The sequence below is a fragment of the Bos mutus genome, chromosome 27, assembly GCF_027580195.1.
Source record: "Bos mutus isolate GX-2022 chromosome 27, NWIPB_WYAK_1.1, whole genome shotgun sequence".
In the NCBI taxonomy this organism is placed as follows: Eukaryota; Metazoa; Chordata; class Mammalia; order Artiodactyla; family Bovidae; genus Bos; species Bos mutus.
In genome coordinates this window covers 31,480,063-31,493,865 of record NC_091643.1, presented here as the reverse complement: position 1 = coordinate 31,493,865, position 13,803 = coordinate 31,480,063, and the positions used below count along the sequence as shown (strand labels likewise).

The 13,803-nt window shown below is 46.1% G+C and overlaps 1 protein-coding gene across 2 annotated transcripts in view; it reads left to right on the top strand.

The window, feature by feature from the left end:
* Positions 1-429: 429 nt before the first annotated feature.
* The window catches only part of WWC2 (WW and C2 domain containing 2), a 152,082-nt gene continuing 138,708 nt past the window's right edge, over positions 430-13,803 (top strand). For both annotated transcript variants that reach the window (XR_011462904.1, XM_070364363.1), the window contains exon 1: positions 430-949. Coding sequence is in view for 1 of the 2 variants with exons in the window: in XM_070364363.1 (XP_070220464.1) it covers positions 819-949 (131 nt within the window). In the remaining variant the exon portion in view is untranslated. The remainder of the gene's footprint in view (positions 950-13,803) is intronic.

Below are 13,803 nucleotides of genomic sequence, written 5' to 3'. Positions count from 1 at the left end.
GCAAAGAGGTGGAAGGAGAGGGCTGCTGGGCGCTCTCTCGTTAATTTTCCGTCCCGAAACTCGTAAAAAAATAAATAAATAAACCCCAAGCGTTCGGCCGTAGGGAGACTTTGAGGGTCCGGAGGAAGCAGCGAGCCGTGCATTCCTTCGTCCGCCTGCCTCCCACCTGGCCCACAGCTCCCCTCCCCCGCTGCCGCCGACGCCCGACTCGGGCCGGCGCCCAGGCCCGCGCGCAGAGCCGCGGGAACGGCAGGGTTAAGCCCTGGAATGTGGCGGCGAGGAATGTGCATGCAGATGAGCCGGGCGGGGGGGGGGCGGGGCGATGGGCGGGGCGGGCCCGGAGGCGTGGTGAGGGCGGGTACGGGGCGTGGCGAGGGGCGGGTGCATGCTAATTTGACGCAAATGAGAAGCCCAGTCGCCGCCGCTCCGCCGAGCTTCCCGGATCCGAGCCCAGACGGCGGCGGCTCGGGCAGCCTGGGCGCCGCGACCCTCGGCGGCCGTAGAGGGACGGGGAGGAGGAGGAGGAGGAAGAGGCGGAGGCTGCGGCGGCGATCGCGAGGAGGAGGAGGCGGAGGAGGGTTCGCTCGCCCGCTCCGACGCAGACATGGTGGACTGATCCCCGGCGGGGGCCGAGAGCAGGGTTTCCTGAGACGCCCTCCAGTCCCCTCGCGTGGCCCCCGCCACAGCCCCGCGGGCCCCCAGCCCTCGCCGGCGCCCGGATCTGGGGTGCGGCGGCCGGGCCCGGGCAGTCGCGTTCCCGCCGCGTCCCGCGCCCGGTTCCCCTATGGAGGCGCCGCCCGCCAGCGAGGCCGCCGACCATGCCTAGGAGGGCCGGGAGCGGGCAGCTGCCGCTACCCCGGGGCTGGGAGGAGGCCAGGGACTACGACGGCAAGGTCTTCTACATCGATCACAACACCCGGAGGACCAGCTGGATCGACCCCCGGGACAGGTGGGCGGCCGGGCCGCGGGGCGGGCGCGGAGACCCGCCTCGGGAGCGCGGCGGCGGCTGTTGTCCGGGAGACCCGGCCGAGCGGCGGCGCCCGCGGCGCGGGGGGCGTGGGGCGCGCGGGGCGTCGCCTGTCCCCGGGGGTTGCTGCCGGGAGGGGTCCCGGGGAGAAGGCGCGGGGACCGTCCGCCCGAGCCGGGGCTGCGTCAGCCCGGCCAGGCGCCCTGGCCCGGGGGGCCCGCGGAGAGCCGCCGCAACCAGGCTCCCCCTTGGCCACCACCTTCCCGAGCGCCCCGGGACCTTGAGACGCTCGGGGCACGGAGGCGAGGGTGGGATCGACGCCCTGGGCGGGCGCTGTGTCCAGTTAACGGACCCAGAAGGGCCACCTGAGCCCTGCTCGGAGCCCGCCTCCGCCCGGAGTTGACCAGATGGAGGCTAGAGGGCACACACGGCCTGGGTGGCGGGGCGGGGCTCGGGGCCTCCCGAAGGAGGAAGGCCCGAGCGCCAGGTTGGGGGTGACCCACTGGCTAGGCCACCTGTGGCATCTCTGAGGGCCGTTCTTGGCTTCCAGCCTCGAGTGCACTTTCTTGACCCGGGGCGTGCCCGCAGGCAGGCCGGAGGCCCGGGGCGTGTAGGGGGTCTGGGCACCCTTCCCCGCTGGACCCAGGTGGTGGGTGCAATTGACTTTGCCCCTCAGATTCTGCAGACGCGTGTTTGGGGGTTTGCTGCCTGGTGTTTATCGTCACCTGAATACTTGAACTGCCTCCCAGATCTTGAAAAGGCAGATTCTGTTTTGAAATAAGAAGTGGTGACATGAACCATAGAACTGAACCTTGATTATTGAGGAACTGGCGGACTTGAGCTTAGCATGTGTTCCTGTAAGTTTTTAACACACTTTTTATTCCTGCTCAGAACCAAAGAGGAAAAACATAACATTCTAAGAAGTTTAGGAGCTGAAGTTTAAGTTAGTTCACAAACATTGTTTCTCTCTTCCATCTTTCTTTTCACCCTTAAAAAGAAAATGTATCATAGTTAGATTTTTAGAAGAATCATAGGAAAGATTTCTAATAGTAAATTTGTAAACTATTAAGGAAATATTCCTGCTTAAATAATATACCATTAGGGAAAATTCCAAATCTTGGATGGTTATCATTTCTGAATTTTCTTTCCACCTTTGTGTGTTATTCATACTTTATGTTCTCACTTTTATCCTAAGAATATTGTTTTTGAATGCTATTAAAGAGCAGTTATAAGAAAGTCACAAGTGGCATTATAAATTTATGGAGCAATCCTTGTTAAATTATCCATGAAGGTATCAGTTTAGGTTTCCCTCTTGAAATGAGAAAAGACACCTGTGCTGAGGTCACGTCTTGTTCCAGCCTGGTTGCCTGTTGCTGGCTTGATGAAAGTTATGACAAGCATCACACCTTCACAGTTTCTCCAGGCGTGTTAGCTGTTGTCATAAATTCACGCTCCAAGCCAGTTATTGCACTTTGAAACTACTTAACAGATAGTAAATGTCAGTGATGATGGTGTTCACCCAACAGTGGCTTTTAAGGCACCTGTATAAATACTTGACTTTAACAGTCGTAGGGTCATTCTTTCTGCTTTCTGATACTTGGAGTTTCAGGTTATTGCAACTTCAATGCATTCTTGAAATATTTAGGCGTTTGAGATTCTCTTCTGCTTCAGTTTACATTATTTGTCAATATCATCTCTCTTGTGTTTACTAATAAGGACTACAAGACTATGTAATGCCTGGGTAAAGCAAATAGAAAGTGAAGTAAAATTATATGGCTTGGCTTATCTTTATCACCACTTCTTAAACAAGTTAAGCATGTCTTTTACTTTAAATTGTTAATGGATTAACAATTATCATGAACTCTGTTTTCAGGAAATGTGTAACCACTTCATTTGATGGGGACAAACAGTTTTGACTAAGGTGATTTGTTATTATTTCAGTTTTCCTTGAAGCTGTTGTACCTTTAAGTATTTATAAATCTGACTGGTTATAAATATTTCTGGATTTCAATAATAAGAGTTTTAAAGATACTCTGCAAGATCCGAGTCAGAGCTGATATACTTAGTTTAAATTTGGTTGTGTTTTCTTTTAGGGCAGTGAAGTGTCTATACAGTCTTGCTCACTAGTGTAGAAGATGGTCAGAGACATTATTTGAAGGAACCTGTGGGCAGTTTTGTTACACACTTACCAAACATGTGGGCAAAGAGGTATCATACAGGTCAATTGGAGTGTGCCCCTTCTTTTTGCAGGATCAAATGAGAAATCCTGGAAGAAAAGTGACTTGATAAACTGTGGGTCTGCAGTACTTTTTAACTTTTAAAGCCATTATGATTATTTACCCATATTTATGTTCAGAAAAATAATTTTGTGTTTTTAATGCTCTACCAGAATCTGTAAGGTATTTCTGATTGCATAGGTGATTATGCAGATGTCTTGGAGGAAGAATGGGGGATTTCACAGGAACATAATTTTATTAAATCAGTGGTGATTTTTAACATATTGAAGTATTATTTTAAATGCTTTTAAGCTTTTGGAGGTTGATGACACAATGCAGACTCTGCTGTGACGTGATCAGAGCTCTCATCGCTCTACCTTTATTAGCAGAAAAAAAAGCTCAGATGAGTATCTGAACCCCTCTGAAGCTGCATTTTCACCTCTAAAATGAAGATCATATCACCTGTCCCATAGGAGTATCTTGGGTGCCCACGATGAGGGCCCAGCCAAAGAGGACTAGTTGTAGTGTTGTTATTCCAGTTCAGGAACCCACTGGTCGTTCAAGGCAGCCCTGGAAAGAACAGATGTTCTGACACACATTTTCTCAGTGTTTATTGTGTGGGAGCCTCCGCACTAAGCTCTTTAACTGTGATCTCATTTTATCCTGCCAGTAGTCCTGAGAGGTGGGTGTCGTTCTTATCTTCCAGTTACAGTTGGGGAAATGGAGTCACAGGGATCATTGCTGTTACACGTGGAGTGGGAATTCGGAGCCAGAGAACCGGACTGTAGAGTCTGTGTCCTCTGTCTTTTCTCTAGACTTACTGGACATCTGGTCATGCTCAGGGGTCTTTGCGTGGAGGACAGCCTCTTTGCCTAGGATTGATTTCTTAGGCTGATTGACCAGTCTTTTTTTCTTTTTTACTTTTATATAATTTTTTTCCATTCTGTACAGTTTTTAAATGTTGCTTCCACGTATAGTTAATACACAGTATTGCCTGTATTCCCCATGTTCTACAGTACATCTGTCAGCTTGTCTTACTCTCAGTCGTCTATACCTTTCACTCTCTCAGCTCTGTGTTGCCGCCCCTCCACACTGGTACCCAATAGTTTGTTTCTGTGAGTCTGCTTCTTTTATGTTGTAGTCACTAGTTTGTTCTATTTTTTTAGATTCATGTATAAGTGATATCTGGAGAAGGCAATGGCACCCCACTCCAGTACTCTTGCCTGGAAAATCCTATGGACGGAGGAGCCTGGTGGGCTGCAGTCCATGGGGTCGCTAAGGGTCGGACCGGACTGAGCGACTTCACTTTCACTTTTCACTTTCATGCATTGGAGAAGGAAATGGCGACCCACTCCAGTGTTCTTGCCTGGAGAATCCCAGGGATGGGGGAGCCTGGTGGGCTGCCGTCTATGGGGTCGCACAGAGTCGGACACGACTGAAGCGACTTAGCAGCAGCATAAGTGATATCATATAGTATTTATCTTTCTCTATCTGACTTATTTCATTTAGTGAAATACCCTCCAAGTCCATCCACGTTGCTGCAAATGGCAAAATTTTGTTCTATTTTATGGCCAAGTCGTAGTTCATTATATATATATATATAAACATATATATATATATATATACACACCACGTCTTCTTCGTCTATTCATCTGTTGATGGACACTTAAGTTATTTTCACGTGACCCATCTTTCTTGGTCTTCAGAGGATCCTGTCAACTATGTAGGATTCTCTGATGCCTGAGCTCACCACACAGGGCGAATGCCTTGGGAGTGTGGGCTGGGGACCCGTCAAGCTGACCCCACTGAACCACGGAGCTGGTCCAGCTAGAACTTGGCAGTTCAGTGTTCTCTTGAGCACGTTAGAAGTTCATTTTGGGGAAGAGTTAAGGGCTCCATATCAATGTGAATAGATTACAGTTTTACTGTAACAGCCTTGACCTTGCCCTTCCTCTCCCCTTCCCCGAGTCCTGGGGAAAACTTCTCCGTGTCCGTGATTCCTTGGCAACCCCCCCCCCACCCCAAGTGAACCAACTGTTCTTTTGCAAGTCTGCTCCCTCACTCACCTCTTATTTTGCTCAACTTAGGCCCCCTTTGACCACACCAAATGGTGTTTATGGTGGGCCATAGATCATGGCCAAATGGCCCAGTGCTTTAAAAAAAAAAAAGCTAGTCCATGTTTTCTCCTATTCAGTGAAGGAGAGAAAGGTGGAGTGTTGGATTTATTTGCCTCTTGGAGGAGTAGGTGGCTAAGGCAGACAGGCATCAGGGCCAGGATGAGTGGTTTTACAAACTCCCAGGGGAATTCTGTTCATTTTCTGTCCTCGAATTGGATGTTACAATAACTTTGTCTTGTTGAACTTAAAAGATTCATCACCACATAAAGCGACTTGGTAAAGAACCCGCCTGCCAATGCAGGAGACTTAAGAACTCGGATTCGATCCCTGGGTCGGGAAGATCCCTTGGAGGAGGGCCCAGCAACCCACTCCAGCATTCTTGCCTGGAGAATCCCATGGACAGAGGAGCCTGGTGGGCTACGGTCCATGGGGTCACAGAGTCGGACACCACTAAAGCGACTTAGCACACACTCAGGCAAAGCTGCTTTACGTTAAAACGGGCTGATGGGCCATAATCTCTGGTTTATGGCTTGCATCAGACGTTGAGCAGCTTGTGCTTTCTGACTGGCGGGAAAAAATCCTGGGGATTGGGAGGGGGATATAGGAAGAGGATGTCAGCTGGGTATCACCGGTGTCTAAGTTACCCTTTGGCTCTCCACACCCGGCCTAACCAGTACCTGGTTACGCTCTATGGAAACTCTATGTTATCTTTCTTTCAAAGTCAAAGCAAGTAATTTTTCTCAACTTACTGCTGGAATGTGAATTCTTCAGTATTGCTCTCTCTTTGTCCTTTGTATCTGGTAGGTGTTAAATGAACATTGGTTCTGTTGTTGTGTAGTCGCTAAGTCATGTCAGACTATTTTGCGACCCCATGGACTGTAGCCCACCAGGCTCTTCTGTCCATGGGATTTCCCAGGCAAGAACACTGGACTGGGTTGCCATGCCCTCCTCCAGGGGATCTTCCCAACCCAAGGTTTGAACCAGCATCGCCTGCATTGCCAGGCAGATTCTTTACCACTGAGCCACCTGGGAAGCCCGATGAAGAAAGTTTGTCAAGTTAATGAAAGAATACAATTGGAGCTACTCTCATTTCCAATTTCTTACTGTTGGGTTTTCAAAAACTATACCCATAACCACCAACAACCAGAGACAATTGATTTTCCAGTTAGATTAAAAATAATGAGAGCATTAAGCCGCCGCATTTTGACTAACAGCATAAATATGTGAATTACTTATGAGAGCAAAGAACACAAAATCAGCCCCAACTGTCTTGATCACAGTCGCCCTTGTCATAGATGGCTGGGGATTGTCCCTCTCCGGGCCTTGTCCAACTCTGAGTGCCAAAGTACTTACTGTGATTTGAGTGATTATGGTATTTGAAGTGTGGAGAGGTTCTTAGAAGAAGGGTTTTTTTTGTTGTTTTTTTTTAATCTCTCTGGGAAGCCCTAATTTAAAGATAACTATGTTGTCCTCCAAAAGTTCCCAGCAGAAATACTTCTTGTTTTCAACAGTTGGCTGTGATGCTTGCTGGAGTGAGCTATGGTTGCTGAGTACACAACTGAGATTTCTCCCATGACTTTTACTGGTCCATAGATTGCAGTTTAATTTTGTTAGAACTCTCAGGAAAAGAATTGCCTTTTCCAAGAAAGACTATTATTTATGAATAGGCAATTGATTGATTCTTAGCAGCAAATCACTGAAGTTGTGAGCTACATAATCAAACACTGTGATATGCGGCCTGCAAACCAAGATCTCGCTTTCCTGTGGGTGAGCCCTGATGAGTCGTGCTCCACCTTCCTCTAGGGCTTGGACCTGTTGCCCTGTGGATGGCTCATGGGTACTTTTTCTGCGTGGACGTCTGTAGGAAAACCATGCCCCCACTGTAGAGGAGTATAGCCAGCCTCATGGAGCCGAGGTGGGATTTGAACTGCACTAACCCTGATGCAGTGTAAATCCCTAGAGACCGGGCCCTGGTCCTGGGTACCGCCCCAGTCCCATAAACTGGACTGAAATTGGTTGAACTGATTTCCTTTTTGAATTTTGGGCTGATTTCTTCATCCATATCTAAAACTCTTTTAATTCGAAAAATCACCACAGAAATATAAAGAAAAGGAAAAGGATTTTTAAAGGCATGGAAACAGTGGCTGACTATATTTTTGGTCTTCAAAATCACTGCAGATGGTGATTACAGCCGTGAAATTAAAAGACGCTTACTCCTTGGAAGGAAAGTTATGACCAACCTAGACAGCATATTAAAAAGCAGAGACATTTCTTTGTCAACAAAGGTCTGTCTAGTCAAGGATATGGTTTTTCCAGTGGTCATGTATAGATGTGAGAGTTGGACTATAAAAAAGGCTGAGCGCAGAAGAATTGATACTTTTCAACTGTGGTGTTGGAGAAGACTCTTGAGAGTCCCTTGGACTGCAAAGATCCAACCAGTCCATCCTAAAGGAAATCAGTCCTAGGTGTTCATTGGAAGGACTGATGTTGAAGCTGAAACTCCAATATTTTGGCCACCTGATACAAAGAGCTGACTCATTGGAAAAGACCCTGATGTTGGGAAAGATTGAAGGCAGGAGGAGAAGGGGATGACAGAGGATGAGATAGTTAGATGGCATCACCGACTCAATGGACATGAGTTTGGGTAAACTCCAGGAGTTGGCGATGGACAGGGAGGCCTGGCATCCATGGGGTTGCAAAGAGTTGGACACGACTGAGCGACTGAACTGAATGACTATGTATGTAACTTGTAAGTTAAAAATGATTCCCCAAATATGTAGCTTCAGAATGTTTTCAGTGTGGTTTTTTCCCCCAGCTGTTAATTTTTTACTGTGATAAAAACATCACATAAAATTAGCCATTTTAAAGTGCACAGTTCAGAGGGTTGTTGTTGTTGGGTTTTTTTAGTATGTTCATAGTGTCGTGCAACTGTGATCATTATGTGATTCCTGAACGTTTTTATCACCTCCAAGAGAAACCTGGTACCCATTAAGAGTTCAGTCCCCATCCTTTCTCCACCCCAATGCCTTTGGAAACCCCTAATCTACTTTCTGTCTCTATATTTTTGCCTAACTGGACATTATAAATGGAGTAATGCAGTACACTTCCTTATGTGTCTGGCTTCTCATATTTAGCATAAGGTTTTCAAGATTCATTCACGTTGTAGCCTGTACCAGCGTTTCATTCCTTTTTGTGACTTTAAATAATAGTCCATTGCGTGGATATACCACACTTTGTTTACCCAAGCATCAGCTGTTGGGCATTTGCATTGTTTCTACTTTCTGGCTACTATGAATAAACGCTGCCATGAACATTTGTGTATGATTTTTATATGACTATATGTCTTTAATTCTCTTGGATAAAATACCTGGACGTGGAACTGCCGGGTTATATGTTAATTGTATGTTTGACTTTATGAGGAACTGCCAGACTCTTCCCACGGCGGCTGCATCATTTACACTTCTCCCAGCAGTGTGTGAGTGTTCCAGTTTCTCCACATCCTCACCAATACTTGGTGGTTTTTTGTGTTTTTTTTTAAACATTTCTAGTGGACATGAGCTAGTAGAGCTAGTATCTTACTGTGATTGGTTTGTTTTTTTTTTTTTGGCCACACCTCACAGCATATGGGATCTTAGTTCCCCAGGGATGAAACCCGTGCCCCTTGCCTTGCGAGCATGGAATCTCAACCAGTCCTGGACCATTGGGGAATTTCCTTACTGAGGTTTTGACTTGCATTTCCCTCAGTGTTTTGATAGTCTCAGTATGACCCAAGTTTTCTCCTTGTATCCTAGCCTTTTAGCCTTTGCTACTGTACTTTTTGTGTCTCCCAACAGGCAGAGGAAGAAGAGTTAGGGTGAATTAAAAGTAGAAAATACTGATAAGGTACATACTAATTTTTTGTCTTCATCTTGGATAAGCTATTCTAAGAGACATAGATGTGAATTGCATAGATAATGAATCATAATCTGTGTGTATGTAAACAGCCAGCTTATTCAATGATTGGATGTTTAAAAGCTTTAAACTAGTAATATATGGTAAGAATTAAAATCGTTAAAAAAAAAGCAGCTAGAGGAAGTGTGATGCCAAAGCTTCAGCCAGGCATTCGAGGTAAACGTCAACAGCGATAAATCATGTTGAAGTACCACTGATGCGATGTGATGGTCACTTTTTCTCGGTGGTCTTTCTTCCAGAAAACCAGTCTAATCATGAGAAAAACACCCACCAAATCTCCATAGAGGGCATTTTACAAACTGTTTGAATAGTATTCTTTAAAACTGACATGGTCATTAAAACAAGGGAGTGTCTGAGAAGCTGTCCCAGCCTAGGAAGGCAGGGTGAGTATGCAGTAGGGTGTCATGATGGAATCCTGGGGCGGAAAAAGGGCACCATGTATAAGCTAAGGGAACCTGCATCTTAGGTAATAACAGTGTATCAATATTGGTTCATGGATTTGAAAAGCTTAACCGTGGGGGAACCTGAGGGCGGGGTATATGGAAACTCTGTACCGACTGTTTGCTTTCTGTAAATCTAAAACTGTTCTAAAAAATTTTAGTTTACTTTTTAAAAAATTACAGAAAAACATGCAAAACAGTTGGAAGTGTTTTTCTTTCGTCAAAGTGTGACCATACTATATAATTATGGTTTTTTGGTATACTTGAAAAGCAGGGTGGGCCAGCTATGGCCCAAGGGCCAAATCCCAGACCACAGCCTTCTTTTTGTGGAGCCCTCTAGCTGAGAATGGGTCTTACATCATTAAAGGGTTGTAAGAAACAAAAACAAAGAATATGTGTCTGAGATTGTACGTGGCCCACAAAGCCTTAAATATTTACTCTCTGGCCCTTTTCAGAAGAAGTTTGCCAACCGCTGATGTCAAGTGAAATGAGAAAGCCTTTAAAATATTTTATGTGTGTGTGTGTGCTCAGTTGTTCCAGTCGTGTCCAACTCTTTGTGACCCCATGGACTGCAGCCCGCCAGGCTCCTCTCTCCATAGCATTTCCCAGGCAAGAATACTGGAGTGGTTGCCGTTTCCTTCTCCAGGGGATCTTCTCGATCCAGACATGGAACCCACGTCTCCTGCATTGGCGGGCAAATTCTTTACCACCACTGAGCTATTAGGAAAGCCCAAAATATTTTATACAAACACTTAAAAGAAATATTAGCTTTTATGATAAGATGGAATGTTAATCAGTGGTCATTGACCATCGATTTCACAAATAATTTGGATTCTAGGCATTGTTGTATAAAAATAAATCAGACATGGATGCTGAATCAGAGGAGATGCCTTGTTTCTCTTACTGCTTTTCTTCCAATGACGTACAGCACACTCCTGAAAGTTTTCCAGACCTATTCTTGCCTGTCTTAGCTGGAATTGTACACGGGGACAGGAGAGAAACAGGCAGAAGAAAACCCCACAAACTCTTGGAAGCACCATAGTTGCTTGTGTCCAGTTTACTTTTGGAAGTATAAACATTACAGTGATCTGTGTTGATCACTGGAAGGGCTGACTTTCCCAGGGACATCTTGATAGTATTTGTAAAGCACAGAGTTGGTGATGATGATCAAATAGAAGATAATTCTGTTTATTCTCTTCACAAAGCTTTCACAAATGCAGGTGTTGCAAAGATGCTGTGAAGGGCTAAAATCATTTTCCTCTGCAAATAATTTTTCCTACACTATTAACCCCAATGTCAGTAAAGAAATCACAGTTCTGAGAAGATAGCAGTGAGTAGCACTGGAATCAAGGCCCACTGGGAAGTGGACCGGGAGTAGGGTAACAGAGCTGAGTTCTGAGAGCTGTTCTTTCATTCCAGTAACTTGGGAGTAATGACTGTGGTCCCAGTGGAGAATCTGAGCAGAGATGTTCACTTAACCAGCTTCGGTCTCACCAGGGGTGGCGGGGGCAGGAGTGGGGGTGGAGTAGGAGATTTAATTTTAAAGAAATGCAGACATTATTTTGAGGGCTTCTCTGGTGGGTCAGATGGTAAAGAATCTGCCTGCAAAGCAGAAGACCCAAGTTTGATCCCTGGGTCAGGAACATCCCCTGGAGGAGGGCATGGCAACCCACTCCAGGATTCTTGTGCATGGACAAAGGAGCCTGGTGGGCTACAGTCTGTGGAGTTGCAGTCAGACACAACCAACCGACTTAATACTTTCACACTTTCAAACATTATTTTGACTTAATAGTGACTTTCAGCCAAGTCAGTGTCCCTGTTTTGGGGGGAAATGAGTGTGTCAGGAGTAGGCAAGCAGAGAGCCTTTGCTAGAGTTCATTTATGCTGTGTTTTCTCACAGGCTCCAATGTGAGTACCGACACTTGCGCTGTAGGCCAGGTTGACCTAGAGAGATTTGTGCTACAAACTCCTGATGAAAATTCTGACTTAGTCAGAGACCAGAAATTTGACTGATACCGCTCCATTGTATGCAAGGGTGGTTTCGTTAAGAGGCACTGTTACTCAATCAAATGTAAAGCGTGGTCAATAATGTTTATTCTCAAAGATTTGAAGAGCACACTGTTTCATTTAGTGCAAAACTTTACAGTTTTCCTTTGTGTTGTGGTTTTAAATAGAAATGAATCGAAATGCCAGGCTTTTTATTTTTTTTCTGTGAAATTATGGCCTGAGGATAAGAATGCGCCATCCGTGCGAAAATCCAGAGGAAGAGTCAAAGCGGAGGAACAGGTTAGTTAGATTCCCAGCCCTCCTGCCTAGTACAATAGCTGCTAGGAATGTGTGGCTATTTAAAGCAATCGGAATTAAATAAAGTTAAACATTTAGTTCCTCACTAAATATTTAATCTCACTAGCCGCATGCTAAGTGCCCAGGAGCCGCATGTACAGATATAGAGCATCTCTGCCAGTGCAGAAAGCTCTGTCAGACAGAACTGTCCTAAAGTGCTAGAGAGGTCGCTGGATTCAGGGAACTGAAAGAGCCCGTGTGGCTGCAGTGCAGAGATGGAGAAAGAAGAGACTCATGAGAGGAGGCAGAGAGGTAAAAAGAGTGTCTGGTCAGGGATGCCTTGTACACCATCAACATTTTAAGGGCATCTGGGAGCCATTGGAGAGTTTTCGGTTGAATGGAGCAGCGATGGGGCTTGTGTGTGTGTGTATCCTTGCCCGTTTTTTTTATAAGAGATCATTACTCTATGGAGAAGGAATCATAGCAGCTATTACAGTCGTGTAATCTAGGTGAGAAACAATCAGATCTTGAACTGGAATGATGGCTTTGGCAATGGATTGGAGATTGTTCTTCAGGTGAAAGTGAAAGAACTTACATGTACTGGTGGGGAAAGACCATGGAGGGCTTCCCTGGTGGCTCAGACGGTAAAGAATCTGCCTGCAACGCAGGAGACCCGGGTTCAGTCCCTGGGTCGGAAAGATCCCCTGGAGAAGGGCATGGCAAGCCACTCCAGTATCTTTGCCTAGAGAATCCCATGGACAGAGGAGCCTGGCGGGCTACAGTCCTTTGGGTGGCACAACTGAGCACCTAACACTAAAGACCAAGGAAGGAATATGGTTGGTTGGCATCCAGTGCATCAGTGCTCCAGAGTTCTGTTGCAGATTTATCAGTCTGAGATGGTTGTTAAGACATGTACATGGAGACATCGAATAAGCAGCTGGATATAGAGTCTGGAGTTCAGGAGACAGCTCCAGAGCTGGAGGCACTAAATTCAGGGATACACAGCTAGTGTTTTAAATTGTAGGATGGAGTGAGATTCTTGGGAATGCAGGAAAAGAAGAGGTCCCAGGACTGAGCCCTGAAGCATGCCAGTATTTGGACCGGGGGAGTGAATCCTTGTTCCAGCTGAGATGTTACACTCATTCTCATGGGAACATATCTTGTACTTTCCACCACTGTGCTAAAGATGATGAAGACGGTGATGATAATGATCTAAGTACCTATGCATGTCATTTCAGGCTCCAGGAGGGCAGGTCCTGCCTCTGTCTTGTTTACTGTGTTGTATTTCAATGTTCAGCTCTGTGCAAGGTCTTAATAAATATTTATGGAATAAATGAAACCTTTGACAGGAACCATTAGCCTCCCGATTTTAGGAAGCTGAGGCTTAATAGGTGAAGCATCTTGTCTAGGGCACAGAGCCGTTGAGCAGTGGTGGTGGGACTCACCCATGTCCGTCTTACTTCAAAGCTGTGCGTTTCACCGTGCGGAACCTCCAGGGGCTACTCACATGGGCCCTCGGCCTTGGTTTGGGTCGGAGGCCACGGCCACCTTTCAAGATTCAGTTTCAACACTGGAAGCTTCCCTGGACCTCTCAGCCCCACGAGATCTTCCAGCTCCTTATTTCTCATGGTGCTTGTTTTCAGCATCAGTATCAAAACTAAACGTATACTTCATTGATTCTTGTAATTGAACTGTTACCTTTTTCAGAATTTACTTTTAATTTTTCCAAACAAGTGGGTAGGCTCCATTTGGATCAACCATGCACACTCTTCTTTATTTAATGCCCCCTCACAGGACACCCAGCCCAATGTCTTGTGCATATTTGGTGC